Below are 18044 nucleotides of genomic sequence, written 5' to 3'. Positions count from 1 at the left end.
AATGTATCAGGACTCCTCAAATGTGTCCTTTTTGCAGATGACACCACATTTTTCTGTTTGGGTAAAGATGTAAAACGGATGTTGGAACTGATGAAAACAGAATTTGATAAAATACAAACTTGGTTTAAACTTAATAAATCATCATTAAATTTAGATAAAACTAAATACATGATATTTAGTAACAAAAAGAAAACTGTTGACGATCCATTTAAAATTGAGGGTGTTGAGATTTGTAGAGTTAATGAGATTAAATTTTTGGGTGTAATCATTGATGAACAGCTAACATGGAAAAATCATATAAATTCTGTAAGAACAAAAATATCTAAATCTATTGCAGTACTTTACAAAGTCAGGGAATTATTAAATGATAAAGCTCTGTACATGTTGTATAACACAATCATTGTTCCACATTTAATCTATTGCATTGATGTTTGGGGGAAAGCGTGTAAAACTTTTACAAAACCTATTTTTATTTTACAGAAAAGAGCTGTAAGAATTATCACCAGAAAGCATTACAGTCACCCATCAAGCACATTATTTTATCAACTGAAGTTATTGAAATTCCATGATTTGGTAGATTATAGTATTTTATCAGTTATGTATAGGGCTCAAAATAACACATTACCATTAAATATCCAAAGAAATTTTGTTAAAAGACAAAGTTGTTACAATCTTAAGGGGATAGAGATATTTGTCAAACCAAAATTCAGAACTAGTCTGAAGGGAAGGTCTACCTCAATCCAAGGAGTTGGATTGTGGAATGGTCTAGAGAGTGATGTGAAAAATGTCAAGTCAATGTGTACATTTAAGAAAAAGATCAAAGCTGAATTGTTAAAAAATTATATGAAGTAGCTTAGTGTGTGTTTTGTATTAGAATTAGAAAAATTAGAAAAATTAGAAAGTTATTCATTTTGTTCTGTTACTTGAAAATTATTATGATTGAAATAATTGTTCGAAAAAGGGGCAGATATAATAAAAAATTTTCTTCTTTCTGCTGCCTTTCATTATAAATCTCTTGTATCTTTTTTTATATTGTTATGGAATTGTTTTGTACTTTTTTAAAATGAATAAACTTTATACCATACCGTCGCCATGATGCGCGCGCATGTACGCAACCGGAAGTTAAGTTCGTTTAACTTCCTAAAAGTGATGCTAACGCTGGCTACATGTCGTTTTACAACAGAAATGCCGCGTTGTTGCGTGATTAGCTGTGAAAATCATCATCTTTACTCGAGCAGCTTACGGCTGTTCAGAATCCCGTGTGGAACTCGACCTTTTCATGTCAGCCGGAGGCGTTTGTGGGTGAAGGCGATCCACCGAGCTAACGGCAACACGCGCAAGCTCACGGGAGATAATCGGATTTGCAGCGCGCATTTCGTCTCAGGTTGCTTCACTTTGCATCTGGAAACGTCTCATGAAACCACGAGCTTTTTAAGACGGATGAATAAGTAAACGATGAGATATGACATTAGATAAATAACGTTACTAATTGATCAAAGTTCATGCTCAGAAGTTGTTATATGAATGTTTCTGTTCAGTGACCTGACATGACTTCTGTTGTGACTTGGCGCTATATAAATAAACTGAACGGAATTGAATCATTATTTGTCTTTACCAGGAGAGGTTTCCATGGATACAGACAATCAGGATTTTGTACCTTCTGTGTTTTCATGCAACAAGCCAAGTCCAAAGAAAAGGTAAGATGCACATACCATACCACTTTATTTATAAAGCACTTAAAACAGCAACAAGGCCAACCAAAGTGCTGTACAGACAAAACAACAGGTAACACACGAAGCAAAATACAAAATGAGGTAAATCAGAATATAGACAAAAAACAATGCAGATAATGACGACAAACCAGTGTGGAGCATACAGGATCAAAACACAGATCATCTTGTGTTGAAAGCTATTGAATAGTAGTGAGTTTTTAAACGGGACTTGAAAACCGAGAGGGAGGGGGCCTGTCTGACAAGCAGAGGTAACTCGTTCCAAAGTCTTGGTCCTGCTACAGAGGAGGCCCTGTCACCTCTGCGCTTAAGACGAGTTCCTGGAACTGTGAGGAGCAACTGGTCCGCTGACCTCAGGGAACGTGGTGGGACATACGGTTGTAGCAAATCAGAGAGATGGGGGGGCGACACTGTTCAGTGATTTGTAGACATACATGAGTATTTTGAACTGGATTAAAAAATGAACCGGTAACCAGTGCAGTGAGGCCAAAACTGGTGTAATGTGCTCTCTTTTGCCTGTACTGGTTAAAAATCGGGCTGCTGCATTCTGGACCAGTTGTAGTCGTGCAATGGAGGTCTGACTGATACCAAACAGGAGCGAATTGCAGTAATCAAGCCTAGATGTAATGAATGCATGTATTACTGTTTCCAGGTTATTTTTGGACAATATGGGCTTCAGTTTAGACAGCCGCCTCAGTTGGAAGAAACATGATTTAACAATCATGTTTACGTGATTGCTAAGTTTCAGGGAAGGGTCCATTATCACGCCCAGATTAGTGACTCTTTGTTTTTCTGACAGGGTTAGAGTGGAAAGGTCGATGCAGTGGTTTGTGATCGTGTCGTTGGGAGGGAACAACATGACTTCAAACTTCTTTTCATTGAAACTTAAGAAATTTAAAGCCATCCAGTCCCTGATGTCAGCCAGGCAGTTGAGCAGCGGTTGAATAGAGCATGTACCATTGTGTCTTAGGGGGAAGTAAATTTGACAGTCATCAGCATAGAAGTGGAAGGGCATGTTGTGTTTCCGGAAAATAGCACCAAGCGGCAGCAGGTATAAAGAGAATAGGAGGGGACCCACTATGGACCCCTGCGGAACCCCCCATTTAAGCTCTGCCTCTGCGGAACTAAAATCCTTGATGGAGACACAAAAGGATCTGTCAGTGAGGTAAGATCTGAACCAATTGAGGGCTGATCCTGTGACGCCCACCCACTGCTCCAACCAAGCAATGAGGATCTCATGGTCAATGGTGTCAAAGGCGGCTGTGAGGTCCAACAGGACAAGCAGCACAGAATCACCGGTATCTGTGAATTTGAAGATGTCGTTAAAGACCTTCAGCAGGGCAGTTTCAGTGCTGTGGAGAGGTTTAAAGCCAGATTGGAAAAGCTCTAAGATGGCGTGATCCTCCAGGAAGCACTTCAACTGGGACTCGACTATTTTCTCCGGTACTTTAGAAACAAATGGGAGTTTGGAGACAGGCCGGTAGTTGGAAACGACTGAGGGGTCAAGGTTTGGTTTTTTCACATGGCTGTAGACACATCATGACAAGAAGAACTTGTGCTTTTACAAACCTCAAATATCTTCATTGTGTTTGTACTTTAACCAATATGTGTCAGATAAAGTGAGCTCAGTTTGTCTAGCTATTGTGCTCATATTTTTTTATTGGTTATCAAAGTATGCATTTTGGCTGAGGAGTTCATTTGACTGAACGTGTTTGCCTGTTTTGTAACAAATGTCGCCTCATTTGTTAGTTTAAATGTCTCAATTAAATTTAACATATCTTTAAACAGGGCAGCACGGTGGTGCAACTGGTAGAGCTGCTGCCTCTCAGCGAGCAGGTCCCCGGTTCAAATCCCGGTCGGGGGGCCTCTCTGGGTGGAGTTTGCATGTTCTCTCCGTGCATGCGTGGGTTTTCTCCGGGTACTCCGGTTTCCTCCCACAGACCAAAAACATGCATGTTAGACTGATTGGTAACTCTAAATTGTCCCTAGGTGTGAGTGAGAGAGTGAATGGTTGTTTGTCTCTATGTGTCCCTGTGATGGACTGGAGACCTGTCCAGGGTGTCCCCCGCCCCTTGCACAGTGATTGCTGGACATGGGCACCAGCGACCCAAAATGGAAGAAGCGGGTAAAAGATAATGGATGGATGGATATCTTTAAACCGTAGTAAATTCTAGAAACCCGCCCATTTTTAGACTTATTTTAAGGCTTTATTAATATTTAGCCATAATATAAGATGAGATTACAGTCCACTTAGAGACAACATTCCTGTTTCTTGGGTAAATGTAAATGCAAATGTCCATGCCATTACAGCAACATAAATGCCCTGCATTAACAACTTTCTTCTGATTTTAGCAACACATTTTGTTTAACAGTACAAATATCAGCCAAGTGTCAACACATTATTCTGATGCACGATCAATAGTCCAGGTAGAAAAATCTAACAAAATAAACTCAGGTCCTCTGGACGGATTATTCTTGTTGAAACGTTTAGTCTTTTATCCAAAAGACTGAGTGTCTCTCTCAAACTGACGAAGTCTTTCCTATAAAAGACAAAACATTTCAACAAGAAAAATCCGTCCAGAGGACCTGAGTTTACTTTTGGACAAGTGTCATCACGTTTATTCCTTGTCTCCTGTAATCTGAACCGAACAGATCAGCTGCAAATGCTACATTCTGGGTTTTGCAGGGACATTTTTCAGTTACGGTGACAATAAGTTGCTAATAGTATTAGCAACTGAGCTACACGTTTGCATATAGGTGGACCATCATCCCAGCGATGTATTCTGAACTAAAAAGTCTGCAACTTTATGTAACAATACATTTGAAGTGTACGCATGAGAGAACCACGTTTTTAACTAAAGAATCTTTGAATTAATTTGCTTATGACGGAGTTAACTTCTGTGTTTGTTGTGAATGTTCTGTAACTTCTGTGTGCCAGTCTTGCTCAGGATTCTCGTGCACAAGAGATTTTTAATCTCAGTGGGATTTTCCTGGTGAAATAAAGGTTAAAAATATAAATCAATAAATAAACCGCCTCATTAAGAGTAGTGGTACGCTGGTGAAGATTCATCCAGGACTTGAGAAGTTCAAGATGAATTGAATTGAGAAAAGCGAAACGTCTTCTGTTACGAATAAAGTCCAGTTGTTTTTATCTTGAACTTTTGTGAATTTAAGAGTATGGGTATTCAAAATATATATATTTTTAATGATCTGTAAGGACAGTAATAAAAACGTATAAAAATAAAATACCTGCATTTTATCTGTAGTTTCCCTGAGCTATTATCAGTGATGACCGTGTGGCTCGGTGGCAGAAATCCATAAAATCTTTAAGGTGAAGAATCAGAGCAACGTTGGAGTTCGTCCCACACAGATGACCACTTCATCCCATAATATGCTGAGGTCTGGTCAGCCTAATAGTCTCTTATTAATCTGCTGCTGTCACAAAATAAACAGACCTGCAGCAGTGGTAGATTCACTTGGCTTCTGATCAGAGTAATCAGAAATATTGCCTTACTAAATCAATAACTGTGCTGTCCAGACTTTCCTCCTCCATGGTTATATCTACAATAACTAGCTGCTGCACAAAAAGTTTCCTTTTTCAGTGTGTTTGTCAAATAAAGTAGACACAACTCGTTTGGTTTATGGTAGGGGGACTTGCAGAGTGTGTTTCATGAGCGTCAGGGTTCTCAGCATCTCTTTTATTCAGGAGTTGTTCTCTACTTACTGCTGTGTAAACGATGAGGACCCTGATTGTCCAACATGTAGAAAAATGAGACTGTGCTGTTTCCATTCTCTGCCTTTAGGTTTTTCACAGTCTGTGTGAGTTTGAGCTTTCAAACCCATTTATGGGATTGTTTTGGATTAAATACAGGTTTTTTTTTGTGATATTTGTCATTTTTTCATTTGTTAGCCTGTGTTGGTACATGATGCACTCATTACCCTAACCTCTGTCCAGGAAAGAGTTATCCAGATGTTTCAAGACATCAAAGTTCATGCTCAGTCATCCAGGTACAAATTCCAATAATGGTCTGTCAGGTCATCTGGACAGTTTCTTTTTTGTGGAAAGATGTTTCGCCCTCTATCCAGAGGGCTTCATCAGGGTTGAGGAGTCCAAAATAAACTTTTCCCCACTACACTCCTTTAGTGGACCAACCAGTTTGCTGGTGATAAGATGGTTTCTGGGGGCTGTCCTGCCCCCGTCGACTCCTCCCAGGCAGCTACAGCCAAAGTGGTTCAAAACGTCAAAGCACTCCGGATAGAGAGCGAAACGTCTTTCCACAAAAAATAAACTGTCCAGATGACCTGACTGACCATTATTGGACCAGGCTGTTGGTTTAAATGTAACAGAACTGGATAATACTTTTATATACTTTAAATACTTTAGCTCAGATTTTTATTTTTTGATCAGTCTGAGTAAAACAGCTTCTGTGATTGTTTGCTTGGATTTATTTTTTTCATATTTTTAACTGAATTAGCTCAAAATCTGGTGAGTTAAGTTTTGTATGTCCTGTATAATAGCACTATAAGTATATAAAATATAAATATATGTAGACTTTTGTGAAAAACGTACTGTGAGCCTCTGTGCCACAAAGAACCCAGACCGTGCTCGTTAGTTTACTGGTCTAGGTTGTGTTTCTCTAGGAATCTTCCATAAGAGTTTGACATATCAGTCTTAAAAGTCATTTAATAATTGTTTAAGTAATATAAACTTGCACTTTTTCAACTGTTTGCACTTTAATGATTTCTACTTAATTGATCTTGGATTTCAGTTACAGCTGTAAACAACCTGGAGCCCTTCAAACACAGAGTTCTGTTGTCCATGGACAACAGATGTGTAGCAGCATCTGTAGATGGATCCACTGTTTGCTCTCTTTTCATACTGCGGGTCTGTTGCTTCTTCCACTGATACTTTGGGTCGTTTGTGTACCGTTGGTCTCTACTAGCTGCTGATTGTGTTTCCTCCTGGCGTGCGTTCATTGTTCATACAGCAGGATTTTTTTTTTCTCAAATGTTAGAACAAATTCAAGTTTTTTTTCCCATCTTTAGCAGAATATGTATCTTGCACATTTTACAAAATATAGTGCTTTATTGGTGATCAGTCCTCTTGGAGACAAACCACTTCCTGCACAGTTTTAGGGATCAAAATGTCTGCAGAAAGGAACACATTACTCTTACTTCCAGGCATGTTTGATACTCGACTCATTGTTGGAATATTTGTGAAAGTTTAATTGTTATACCTCTATTACAAAATGACACCTTCCTCTCTGTAAAAGTTGTACCAGTGTTAAAGTGAACAATGTGCACAGTCCTAACTGAGAAGGCTAGTGTCCGTTTTTTATTATTTCTTTTGATCTCTCTCTTGAACATTTCCTCAGGTTAAAACTTGTGTTTAACATGGTTGAAAATATATATTTTTGTGGTTAGCAAATTAGTTTTTTGCTATTTTTCTTCAAAGGAATTCTAGTCAAAGAAATCCAAGGGGCTGTGTAAGAGATGGTGCAGGAAAAGAAAACATCTCAGCAGCTGGACCTGAGCCTCCTGCGAACCTCCAAGATGAAGTTTCAATGGAAACTGAGAGTGATCCTTTGGGGAAAGCACAAACTCAGTCACCCTCACCAGTGCCAAAGGTAGCAGCTATCATTAGTAACATGTTGTCATTTTAGATTACATAAAGTTCCTGTTTATTTGTGATCCTACCAACATAATGATTCATTTTTTTTTTTTTTTTTTATCATTTAGGAAGAAGAAGCATTTATTAAAGAAGTTGTGACTGAAACAAAAAGGGAATCAATCGAATCACAAGAAATATCGAGCTTAAATATAAAATTATCCTTGACGTCACCAAAACTCATTTCACAACTACAAAACATGTGTCCCGTGGTGGTGCTAAAGCCTGTAGTTGTACCTAAAGGTGTCCAACAGAGTGACGAACTGCTGCATGAGCGAGAGTCCTCCAGTTTGAGTCGGGCAGATTCATACGAGGTCCCCACTGTCCACCCGTCCTTTCCGTGTAACATGTGTAATCGATCTTTTACCGCGATTCACAACCTGAAGCGTCACAAACTGCTTCACGTCAAAGACGGCAGGAAGTGCCTCCGGTGTGGAGTCCTGTTCTGTCGACGCCACAAACACCTTTTGTTTCAGCCGCGGTCGGAGCCAAAAACGGAGTCTGATGGGTCTTTGGTTGCTGAGCAGCCTGATTTGGACATTAGGTTGAGCCCAGGAAACATGGAGCCAAGTCGGATAATAGAAACTGTTGATATACCTCCACCGTCTCCTGCTCCCACTGATAAGTCTGCTCCTGTTCCAAAGTTATTACCCAGTGTTCCCCATCAATTGATGTTCAAAAGAGATGGGCTGCTGTCAGTGAAACCCTCTTCAGTGCCCCCACCACCTTCCCCGATCTTCAGTTTCCTGAGAAACTCTGTTGCCTCGTTTCACCTCAAGTCACCCGCGCCCAGCTACCCACCTGATTTTGTACAATCCCATCTCCCCCAACATCCAGAGCTCCCGCCGTCGCTGCAGCTTTTTTCACCTCAGTACCTCACCTCTGCATTGCTTGATGTTCAGAGAAATTACGAATACGTTTTAAACAGGAGAAAAACTGTCAACGTTGAGCCGATTGTCAAAGAAGAACCAGAGGAACAGGTCTTGATCTGTCCAGTTCAGAAAACTGCTGAGCAAGCAAAAAAGGAAAAAATTGCTTATGACCTAGAAATAATACTCTAGTTTAAACAGCAGGGAATATATACCATTGTTATTTCTGCAGTTTAAACCCACTATGTGACTGACCTGTTTACATTAGTTAAAATGTTCCACTTCAAGAACTGGTGCCTTTTATCATAAAGAAAAAAGCTCAAACAACTTGGGTGTGTTTGAACAATCTTACATCTGAAACATCGGCCCGTTTGGGTTAACTGAACTTTTAGTCACTGATTTGTTACCGATGTGATTCGATAACTCGTCCTGTAAAGCACATGTATGCGTGCTGCTAATTATCAGATTTATTTCACACTCTTCCAACTGATGTAGTCATTTGTTGGTGTTTCTCAGTTCTTTCTCTTTTTTTTTTAATTAATTTGTTTTGCCACAGGTTTTACTCTGGATGTTTTGGATAGGAATCAAATTGCAGTTTACAGCCAATAAGAACATTCATATCTTGCCTCACAAATGAGAACTAACCTTTAATTGAAAGTTTTTCTATCTACCTCAGCCAGCTAAAATCGAACGATTGTCGCTGCTCTATAATACAAACATGCTGCGTTTGGACATTATCTGTACATGATGTACAGATTGCAGCACACAGATGCAGAAAATTTTGTACTTATGATGCACAAGCATCAGATTAGTTTGTTTTTTTTTGCAATGTGTGTGACAAAATACTGTAGTAAAAATACTTTGTGCACCACTTTAGTTCTGAAGCTTTTCACAAAGTTAACACTTTATATGATCAATAGGAGTTGCTGCTTGTTGGTCATCCTGTTTTTTCATCTTTTGTTTATATTGTTCGTCATGGTCGATATGCTGATGTATGTTTTGTAGGACAGTTTCACCAAACTTTAGTAAAAGGCCTGTTTCCACGTGTTGTTACTACTCAGGTGTTCTTAGATTAACTTGCAACAGTAGAAGTATGCTAACCCTGTTTTGTTCAAACTCACTGCATGATTTTAACCGGGACACTGGGGCATGATATGAGTCGTGTAATGTTTTGAAATTAAGACGTGCTTTGTAAATTGTGGCCTAAAGTTTTGAGAATGACAAATATTAATTGTCAGAAAATGTGCTGCCTCTGTTATTACGATGGCATTTTGTTTATACTCCAGAATGTATACTTCAGTATAGAAACCTCAGGTAAAAGATCTAAAATCATGAAGGGAAACTAATTTGGTGACATTATTTGTAATTTTCAAAACTTCTGGCTTCTACTGTATATTGAAAGAAAATAAATATTTTTACTAGACTTGTCTTGACCCATGGACTTCTTGAACAGGTGTTTCCAAACAGCCGATTAATTCTTATATCCTTTGAACAGTTGTGCAGTGAATGTACTAGCTCAGGTTGTTTTCAGTCTAGGCCTTCAAATGCCACGGTCCTGCATGTTTTACTTGTTTCCCTGGTTCAACACAGTTGATTCAATGGTTTAATTACCCCTTAATGTGCTGCAGAAGCCTGTTAGTCACCCAAGACAAGTTATAGTGCTCATGCCGCCAGGCTACCCTAGGCTTCAGATCGACGATAAACTTTAGTTGACATATGAGCTGCAGATTTGTGTTTTGGACACGTGGATGAAGAGAGGAACGGAGCTCTCAACTGATCACCTCCTGGTGGTGAGTTGGATTTTATTGTGGAAGAAGATGTCGGCCAGACAGTGTTGAGTCACATTGGGCCATGTTCTGTCCCTCCATTCTTGAGGCAACTTCCCTGAGCTGCGGCTTAAACTGGTTGTTGATGCCTTTTGTGGAGTCCATCCTCAAACCTGGTGGTGGACACCCCCATGTGAAGGCAGCTATCAAGCTGAAGGAGTCCTAACCAGCCTTGTTAGCTGGTAGGACTCCAGAGGCAGTCGGGAGGTATTGGCAGGCCAAGCGAGCTGCAGCCCTGGCTGTTGTGCAGGCAAAGGCTCAAGTTTGGGAGGAGTATAGTAAGGCCTTGGATAGTAACTATCCATTCATTATCTTTTACCCGTTTCTTCCATTTTGAGTCACGGAGGTTGCCTGTTCCCATGTCCAGCAATCACTGTGCGAGGGGCGGAATAAGATCGCAAATCCATCACAGGGCCACGTAGAGACAAATGAGACAAACACCCTCTCTCTTACACACCTAGGGACAATTTAGAGTTACCAATCAGTCTAACATGCATGTTTTTGGTCTGTGGGAGGAAACGACTACCTGGAGAAAACCCATGCATGCACGAAGAGAACATGCAAACTCCACCCAGAAAGGCCTCCAGATCGGGATTTGAACCAGGGACCTGCTCACTGAGAGGCAGCAGCTCTTACAGTTGCGCCACCGTACTGCCCAGATAGTAACTATTGGAGAAAAATATTCTCGCTTTATTTCACTTAGTCGAAAGGAGCCACACTTGAAGACAGGAGATTTTTAACAGTTTTTTATTCTCAAGGACATATTTTCAGGAAAAGGTTGCACAAATATACAGGAAGTACATAAAGGATGCCCAGTCACAGAATCTGCCACAGGCAGTGTGTGAAGCTTGTTTGTATACTCTTCTCAGTTCAGCCAAGCTCACGGATTCGACGAGGCGTCCTTCGAGCAACAGCTGCACTTAGCAGCCTCACCGAGCTCCTCATTCAGCTTTCTACTAACACAACCATAAAAAAAGAAAGAAAAAAGTTTTGTAAGCTCAGACATATGGGTCATGGGCAGAGTTAACTGTAGTAGATAAAAACATCCATAAACTTTGATAAAAAATTCCCTAACGGAAACTCTATAGACTCCAAGAGGATTCTGACAAACCAAGTGTCTGACGTGGGAAATGCTGCACTTTACCAACACTATAGTGAAGGTGGGACGCTGTTGACCTCAATCAGTGATGGCAGAGAAAAGAGTACTTCAAAGATTTTAATCCCACCAGCACGTTTTCCGTGATGGAAGCTGACTGGGGACTTTGAGGTGGTTCCGACCATAACCAGGGCGGAGGTTACTGAGGTAATTAAAAAGCTCTGTGTTAGAAGGTATCGAGTGAGAAAATCCACCCTGGGTTCCTTAAAGTTCTGGATGTTGCTGAGTTGTCTTGGGAGCTTGCCTTTGCAATGTCACATGGACATCAAGGGAGGTGGATTGGCAGACTGGGGTGATAGTTGCCCTTTTCAAGAAGGGGGAGGACTAAAGTGTGTTCCAATTACAGGGAAATCAAATCGCACTCCTTGGTATGTTCTATTTAGGGGTGCTTAAGATGAGAGTCAGGTTGATTGTCGAACCTTTGATTCAGGAAAAACAATGTGGGGGAGTGGTGGCGCAGAGGTTAGAGAGGTGGGCCTGTGATCGGAAGATCGCCAGTTCACGCCCCCGTACCAACAACATCAAAAATATGGGTGGGGTAGGTGAAGCACACACACTTGCCCCCACCCTCATTCGTCCCACCCTGGGCCCATAAGCGAGGCCCTTAACCCCCAAACAGGTCTCTCTTGAAAATGAGTTCTCGTGGCTCAATGAGACTACCTGGATAAATAAAGGGTAAATGAAAAAGAAAAAAGTGGGTTTCATCCTCACTATGGACACTGGACCAGCTCTTTACCCTCACTCGTATCCTTAAGGGGACATTAGAGTTTGTCCAACCAGCCTAAATGTTTTTGTGGACTTGTTTGCTAACCATGTTCCTGGAGTACCTATGGAGGGTGCTCTATGCGTATGGGATTGCAGGTCTATGGGCTACTCAGTACCTATACAAACAGTGCAATAGTCTGGTTTGTATGGTATTTCTGGCATTAAGTCAGACCTCTTCAGGGTAAGAGTCAGACTCAGACAGGGTTGGCTGTTGTCACAGATTTATTCACAACTTTTATGGACAGCCAGGGGAAGAACGAGTTAAGTGGCTCAGGGTTTTTGCTTTCTGCAGATGATGTGATCCTGTTGGCATCACCGTGGCTGTTACAGAAGGCCCACTGTTTACCTCTCTGTCAGTCAACATTCCTTCTAAAGAATAAGATCTAGGTTACTGGTGGTCAAAGCTTTCTGGACACTTCCTTAAATTGAGGGTGAAAAATGTAGTTATCTGGGAGAGTCTTGGAGTAGAGCTGCTGCTCCTCCACATTGACAGGAACTGGTTGAGGTGGTTGGGCATCTGGCAAGAATGCCCCATGAACACCTTATTTTAGTGTTATTGCCTTCAGGCATGTCCAGCTGGAAGGAGACCCCAGGGAAGACCCTGGATATGTTGGAGGCTACTCTCTCAACTGACCTGGGATCCCAGTGGAATCCTCCCACAAGAGCTGGAAGAGGTGGCTGTGGAAGCAGATGTTTGGGCCTCCAGCTCAAGCTGCTGCCCCTGCAACCTGACTGCAATCTTCTTTTATTTACCTTTCATTTTGTATGATTGTTTATTGTTGTGTGTACCTCGTCTGTGGTTTTTGTTTAAAACAGGTCTCTCTCGAAAATGAGTCCTCGACGTGACTCTGTGAGACTAACCTGCATAAATAAATTTGTTGAATGAATGAAATAAGTGGCAGACAAAAGATGGATGGATTTATTTTAAATTGTTACTTTGTTTTTAACTAATAATCATGGCAATAAAGAAAAAAAATCAGACTAAGACCGTATTAGTGTTATATTAATGTCCAGCATTCTGTAATCTCAGCCAGCAGAAGCACATCCAGCATCAATCTGTACGCGTCCCATTGGTCTAGATGCGATTAGGAGGCGGGGAACGAACCTGATTGGATGTTGTAGCTGTCACTTTAATAGACATGCAGCTGTGATTGGCTGACGTCCACGGAGCTACGTTTCAGATTGGTTGACATGTCCTCGCGTGCCTTTTCAGTTGATAAGCTAGCGGTGCTGATGCTGCGACAATGAGACTCTTCCAAATATGTATCTTCTAGACCGAGTTTAAAGGAACAAAGAGGCAGCTGGATAAAGACACAAGGAAGGACTTCCTGCTGCTGCGTGGAAAGGGTAAGTCTTTCCCCGGAAAGTAAACTGACAGGTCTGGGTGACGCGCCGGCGAGCAGGAAACCCGTCGGCTACGTTGAGGCTGTAATCACTGGTGTCTGTGAAAGCGAGGTTAGCAAACCTACAGCTCTTTTGTATTTAAATCGCGTTTTTCGTGACAAATCGTACAGACAGAGTACAGTAAATATATGTATTGCCCTGCTGGGGAGCAACTCATCCCCATGCTTGGTCTGCATTGCGGACCTCGACAGAAGCTTCATTCAAATCATTTAATGCAGTTCTGCCAAAACCTGTGCTCATTATTGAGCTGCAGCTGTCATGCTGTCTCTCACACTTTATTATTCTTACTCGTGCATTAATTATTATATGGGTCTAGTTTAAAATCAGCGCAAGAATAAGACGTTGCATTTTAGCAGAGTTGCTTTGCATGCTGGGAAGTGAAGTTTAGCATAGTTGTCTGCATATATGCATGTGTAGCTATGTAAGTGTATGCTAAGAGGGATAAAGCAGAAGACCGCAGTAGAAGAAGACATTTTTATCCCTGTAATTTGAATGTGTGTAGCTTTCCTGTGCTCTCTCAGATGGCGGTATTCAGCCGACAGAAGTTTTTCCAGGAGCTGGCTCATGGCTGCCTACTGCCTACAGCCCAGCAGGGCCTGGAGCAGGTCTGGCAGCTGCTGGTTATCTGCCTGCTGTGTCGACTGCTCTGGATGTTGGGTAGGAGTTCAGTTATTTAGTTTCATTACACCCGTCCTACCACCTACCTTATAAATAAACCATCACTGTACTTTTCCCTTTTGATCTCGCTTCATAAGGCCTTCCATCATTTGTGAAACACCTGAGCACGGTGGCTGGAGGTTTCTACGCTCTCTACTTGTTCTTTGAGCTTCACATGGTCTGGGTTGTTCTTCTCAGCCTTCTCTGCTACCTTTTCCTCTTTTTGTGTCGCCACTCTACCATCCGAGGCACCTTTCTCTCTATAACTGTGCTCATCTACCTGCTCCTGGGGTAAGAGTTGCGTCTTGATACCTGAAATTTCCAGCACTGCACACCTAGCAAGTATGTGTGGGGCTTACTTTTTGCAGTGAGATATACAATAAAAATGTGAATATTCTTCTCTGTTTGGATCAGGGAGTTGCATATGATGGATACCACCAACTGGCACAAGATGAGAGGTGGACTCTTTCTTCACCTCCTACCTGTCACTTATATACTTATACTAAAGTTCACTTCAATATACTTTTGAATTATTTCAGCCATAATTTACCATCTCTGTTGTCCAGGTTCACAAATGGTTGTTGCCATGAAAGCCATCTCTTTGGCATTTGATCTGGACAGGGGTGTTGTAGCCAGTGTCCCCTCACCCATGGAGTTCATGGGGTATATTTACTTTGTGGGCACAGTCATCTTTGGGCCCTGGATCAGCTTCAACAGCTACAAAGAAGCTTTAGAAGGGCGTAAGCTGGTAAGTGTATGAAAGGACAGAGACGTGAAGATTGTTTCAAAGTTTTATCCTGAGACAGTGGTGGACCTGGAATGGTTGTTGTTGTCGTCTCTTGTATTATGACAGTTTGGACTGGAAAATCAATAGACAGGTCCATAAACTTTACCTAAAGTATTATTTTATCTCCTCAGAGCTTAGTGTGGCTTTTCAAAGTGTCTGTTAGCTGGGTGAAGAGCCAGATCTGCCTTGTAATTTCCAACTGCGTGACACCCTACCTCTTCCCTTATTTCATACCCGTTTTCGGAGACAAGCTACTACGAGGGTGAGTGGAATACATAAAATTGGTTCCTGTTTGAATCCTTACTAAGGCGATGCTTCTGTTGTCTGTTTTGTTTATAGCAAAAAGAGGAGGAAAATCAAGTAAGTCCATAATTGTTCTGAATATTTCCAACATGTTTTCCATATAATTTTCACTCAGTTGCTGCACGCTTGTTCTCTGTTCACCATGTGTGCAACAGCTTTACCTGCATGCATCCTCCCCCCTCTCTGTGCAGCTACATGTGTACCAGGACATGTGTCGTCTTACCCTCTCATTTACCATTTCACCACCTTGAGAACTTGGTGAGACGTAAATCATCACAAGGCAAGTCGATAAAATGGCTGTAAACATAATGTGTTACGAATGTTCCTCTTTTTACCTCATCGCTTCTCAGAGGAACACAGGCAAAGTATGTCTAATAGTCTTGGTGCTATAATGTCTAAATAGTTGGATTTGATCTGCGGTGGAATCCTGACAACCATTTGTCTCTTCCTGTTCTGATGGCCGTACATTAGGTGGTTGGTGGCGTATGAGAACTCAACGTCTTTTCACTTCAGTAATTACTTTGTTGGCTACTTGAGCGAGACGACCGCCACGCTCGCTGGGTCAGGCTTCACAGAGGAGAAAGAAAACTTGAAATGGTCAGAACTCGATGTGCACCATCAATATAATGCTGGTCTCTCTTTTGTTCCACAGTTCTTAAGGAGTCCTGCTGTTCTTCTTTTGTTTCGTAGGGATATGAGTGTGACAAAGCCACTCAGTATAGAGTTTCCCCGGTCGATGGTGGAGGTGGTAACGTCATGGAATCTGCCCATGTCTCGCTTTCTGCACACCTGTGAGTTTTACTGTTATCAGTGATAATCAAAGGCAGCAATTTATTTATCAAAGCTGATTTAAACAAGTTAAGCGGATGCTGTCATCCTATAGATGTGTTTAAGAGCGCACTCAAATTCGGGACTTTCACTGCTGTCATGGTGACCTACACAGCCAGCGCCCTCCTGCATGTGAGCGCTCTGAGACTCCTGGGTGGTTTGCTCTTGATTTGAATGTCCTTGGGTCAACAAGTGGTTTGTTCTGATTTTAACATTTGTCCATTTCAGGGTTTGAGTTTTCACCTGGGTGCAGTGCTGATGTCTCTGGCGTTCATTACATACATCGAGCACGGTACCAGTTTGTCTCATGTTTTCTCTGTTTTCAATCTTAGAATCTTTTCATTTAGAGAAGGCGATTAGGTCTGCAGTAATGGTTAAGTGCACCCTTCATGACATGTTGTGTTCACTGCAGTTCTTTTATTTCTGTTCTTATGGTTGGAAAGGAGCTCCTCCACTTGTTTCATTCTAGTCTTGTTTTTTGTTTTAGTTTTACGGAGGAGGCTTGCAGTCATTTTTAACGCCTGCATACTGTCGAGGAAATGTCCTCCAAACTGCAGTCACCAAAACAAAAAGGTAATCAGCTGTAAATAAAGACGATGCAGAATATGTTCATGTTAAATAGCATAAAGACTAAAATCAGCCTGGATTTGTTTTACCAGCTGCAAACTGCTTATGATTAACTATCTCTTGTTTGTTTCTTCAAATGAACAAAGTTTATTATAAAAGAAAGACCTAGCATTCATTGATTCCCCGTTGAGAGATAACAGAGGTATAACTGTTTCTGTCAAACTAGAAAATTACATTATTTGCAATTGATTATGATCTGTTAGCCCTTAGTGAATGATTTGGCTGCAGCTGCACCAAGTTTTATCTTCATATCTGTAAAATTCACTGTGTTGCCATTTTTGTGTAGGCTAAGGTTGATTGGCTGTAGTGGCCATCTTGAATTTGATTGACTCCAAAATGTAATCGGTTGTAGATGTTCAGTTAGTAATTACTTTCTGGACGCGTCCTTAAAATCTGTTCAGTTTTAGCTGCCATGTTTTGCTAATGTTACAAACAAATGAACACAGTCAGACAAAATCTTCATCACTTGGCCTTCACCTTCGGTGGTGGGTGATGAATAAGAAAATACTGTATTTTTTGGACTATAAAGCACACTTTAAATCCTTTAATTTTCTCAAAAATCAACAGTGAGCTTTATGTATTAATTCTGGTTGTGACCTAGAACCAATTTTATATGTTACAACTGAACAATGTTGAGAGTTATTGTGAATGAGTTGAATAAAGTTTATGCGACACAAAGACAAATTTTAATTGGAGGCTGCGGCAGCTCGGTGGTCTGTGCTGCGATCCTGTAATCCTGAGGCTGCAGGTTCAATCCCAGGTTATGTCAGGAAGGGCATCTGGTGTTAAACAATTGACATATTTTTTGTGTGAGTTTGTTCGTTGAGGCAACTCCTTCAGAAGTGAGCAGCAGAAAGAATAACAAAAAAGGAAAATGTTAATTCTGACCCCAAGCTGTGTTCTTCACATGTTTTATGCAGGCAGCATTTTGTCTTTCAACTATTTAATCTGTACTGTTAATTGCTGGCATTTCCTCTCACAGCAGGATATGTATTCAAATATTTTTTATTAATTAGACGAAACTAACAACAGACTGTGAATATCATATTTAGGAATAAATACCCTTCAATGTGTTCCTAAAGAATCATAGGATCCAGTTTTTAGTGTTTTAACATCTGCTGCAGTTAAAATACATCAACCTCGTCCTTCCACCTTGGACTGTCAGTCTTATATTTGGGGAATTTACTGGAAAGAAGATCCTGACAGTTATTATTTTAGGTTAATTGCACACATTCCAGCAGGAAATAACAAGAAATGATTAAATATGTCAAGAAAAAGCAACCTGCATGATGAAGCAGGAGCTCTGATCACAATTTAAACTTTAAAAAATTAATCCCTCGGAAATTGTTGTTTCATATTTTTTTTTTTTTTTCATAATTAGTAGTCCTTCGTTTATCGTGGGGGTTCTGTCCCCCCCCCCCCCC

At 41.0% G+C, this 18044-nt stretch overlaps 1 protein-coding gene and 1 long non-coding RNA gene across 5 annotated transcripts in view; both read left to right on the top strand.

Annotated features, from left to right (window-relative positions):
- The first annotated feature begins 1418 nt into the window (after positions 1-1418).
- Positions 1419-7515, top strand: LOC119417558. The gene is made up of 4 exons (XR_005187151.1): positions 1419-1448; positions 1619-1697; positions 7186-7357; positions 7470-7515. It is a non-coding gene; the product is annotated as an uncharacterized LOC119417558 (long non-coding RNA).
- Positions 7516-13939: 6424 nt separating this feature from the next.
- Positions 13940-18044, top strand: part of LOC119417554 (protein-serine O-palmitoleoyltransferase porcupine-like) — a 9029-nt gene continuing 4924 nt past the window's right edge. Inside the window, exons 1-12 of one of the 4 annotated variants that reach the window (XM_037684792.1) lie at positions 13940-14075; positions 14174-14366; positions 14490-14533; positions 14642-14823; positions 14994-15124; positions 15202-15222; positions 15516-15530; positions 15637-15762; positions 15856-15956; positions 16049-16125; positions 16222-16285; positions 16481-16566. In XM_037684792.1, coding sequence (XP_037540720.1) covers positions 13940-14075; positions 14174-14366; positions 14490-14533; positions 14642-14823; positions 14994-15124; positions 15202-15222; positions 15516-15530; positions 15637-15762; positions 15856-15956; positions 16049-16125; positions 16222-16285; positions 16481-16566 — 1176 coding nt within the window. Of the gene's footprint in view, positions 14076-14173; positions 14367-14489; positions 14534-14641; positions 14824-14993; positions 15125-15201; positions 15223-15515; positions 15531-15620; positions 15763-15855; positions 15957-16048; positions 16126-16221; positions 16286-16480; positions 16567-18044 lie in introns of all 4 variants that reach the window. The other 3 variants (XM_037684788.1, XM_037684789.1, XM_037684791.1) reach the window with 3 other exon arrangements.

This window comes from Nematolebias whitei, chromosome 11 (assembly GCF_014905685.2).
Source record: "Nematolebias whitei isolate Nwh7 chromosome 11, NemWhi1, whole genome shotgun sequence".
NCBI lineage: Eukaryota > Metazoa > Chordata > Actinopteri > Cyprinodontiformes > Rivulidae > Nematolebias > Nematolebias whitei.
The sequence above is the reverse complement of the archived record's forward strand: the minus strand, read 5'-3'. Positions and strand labels throughout refer to the sequence as shown.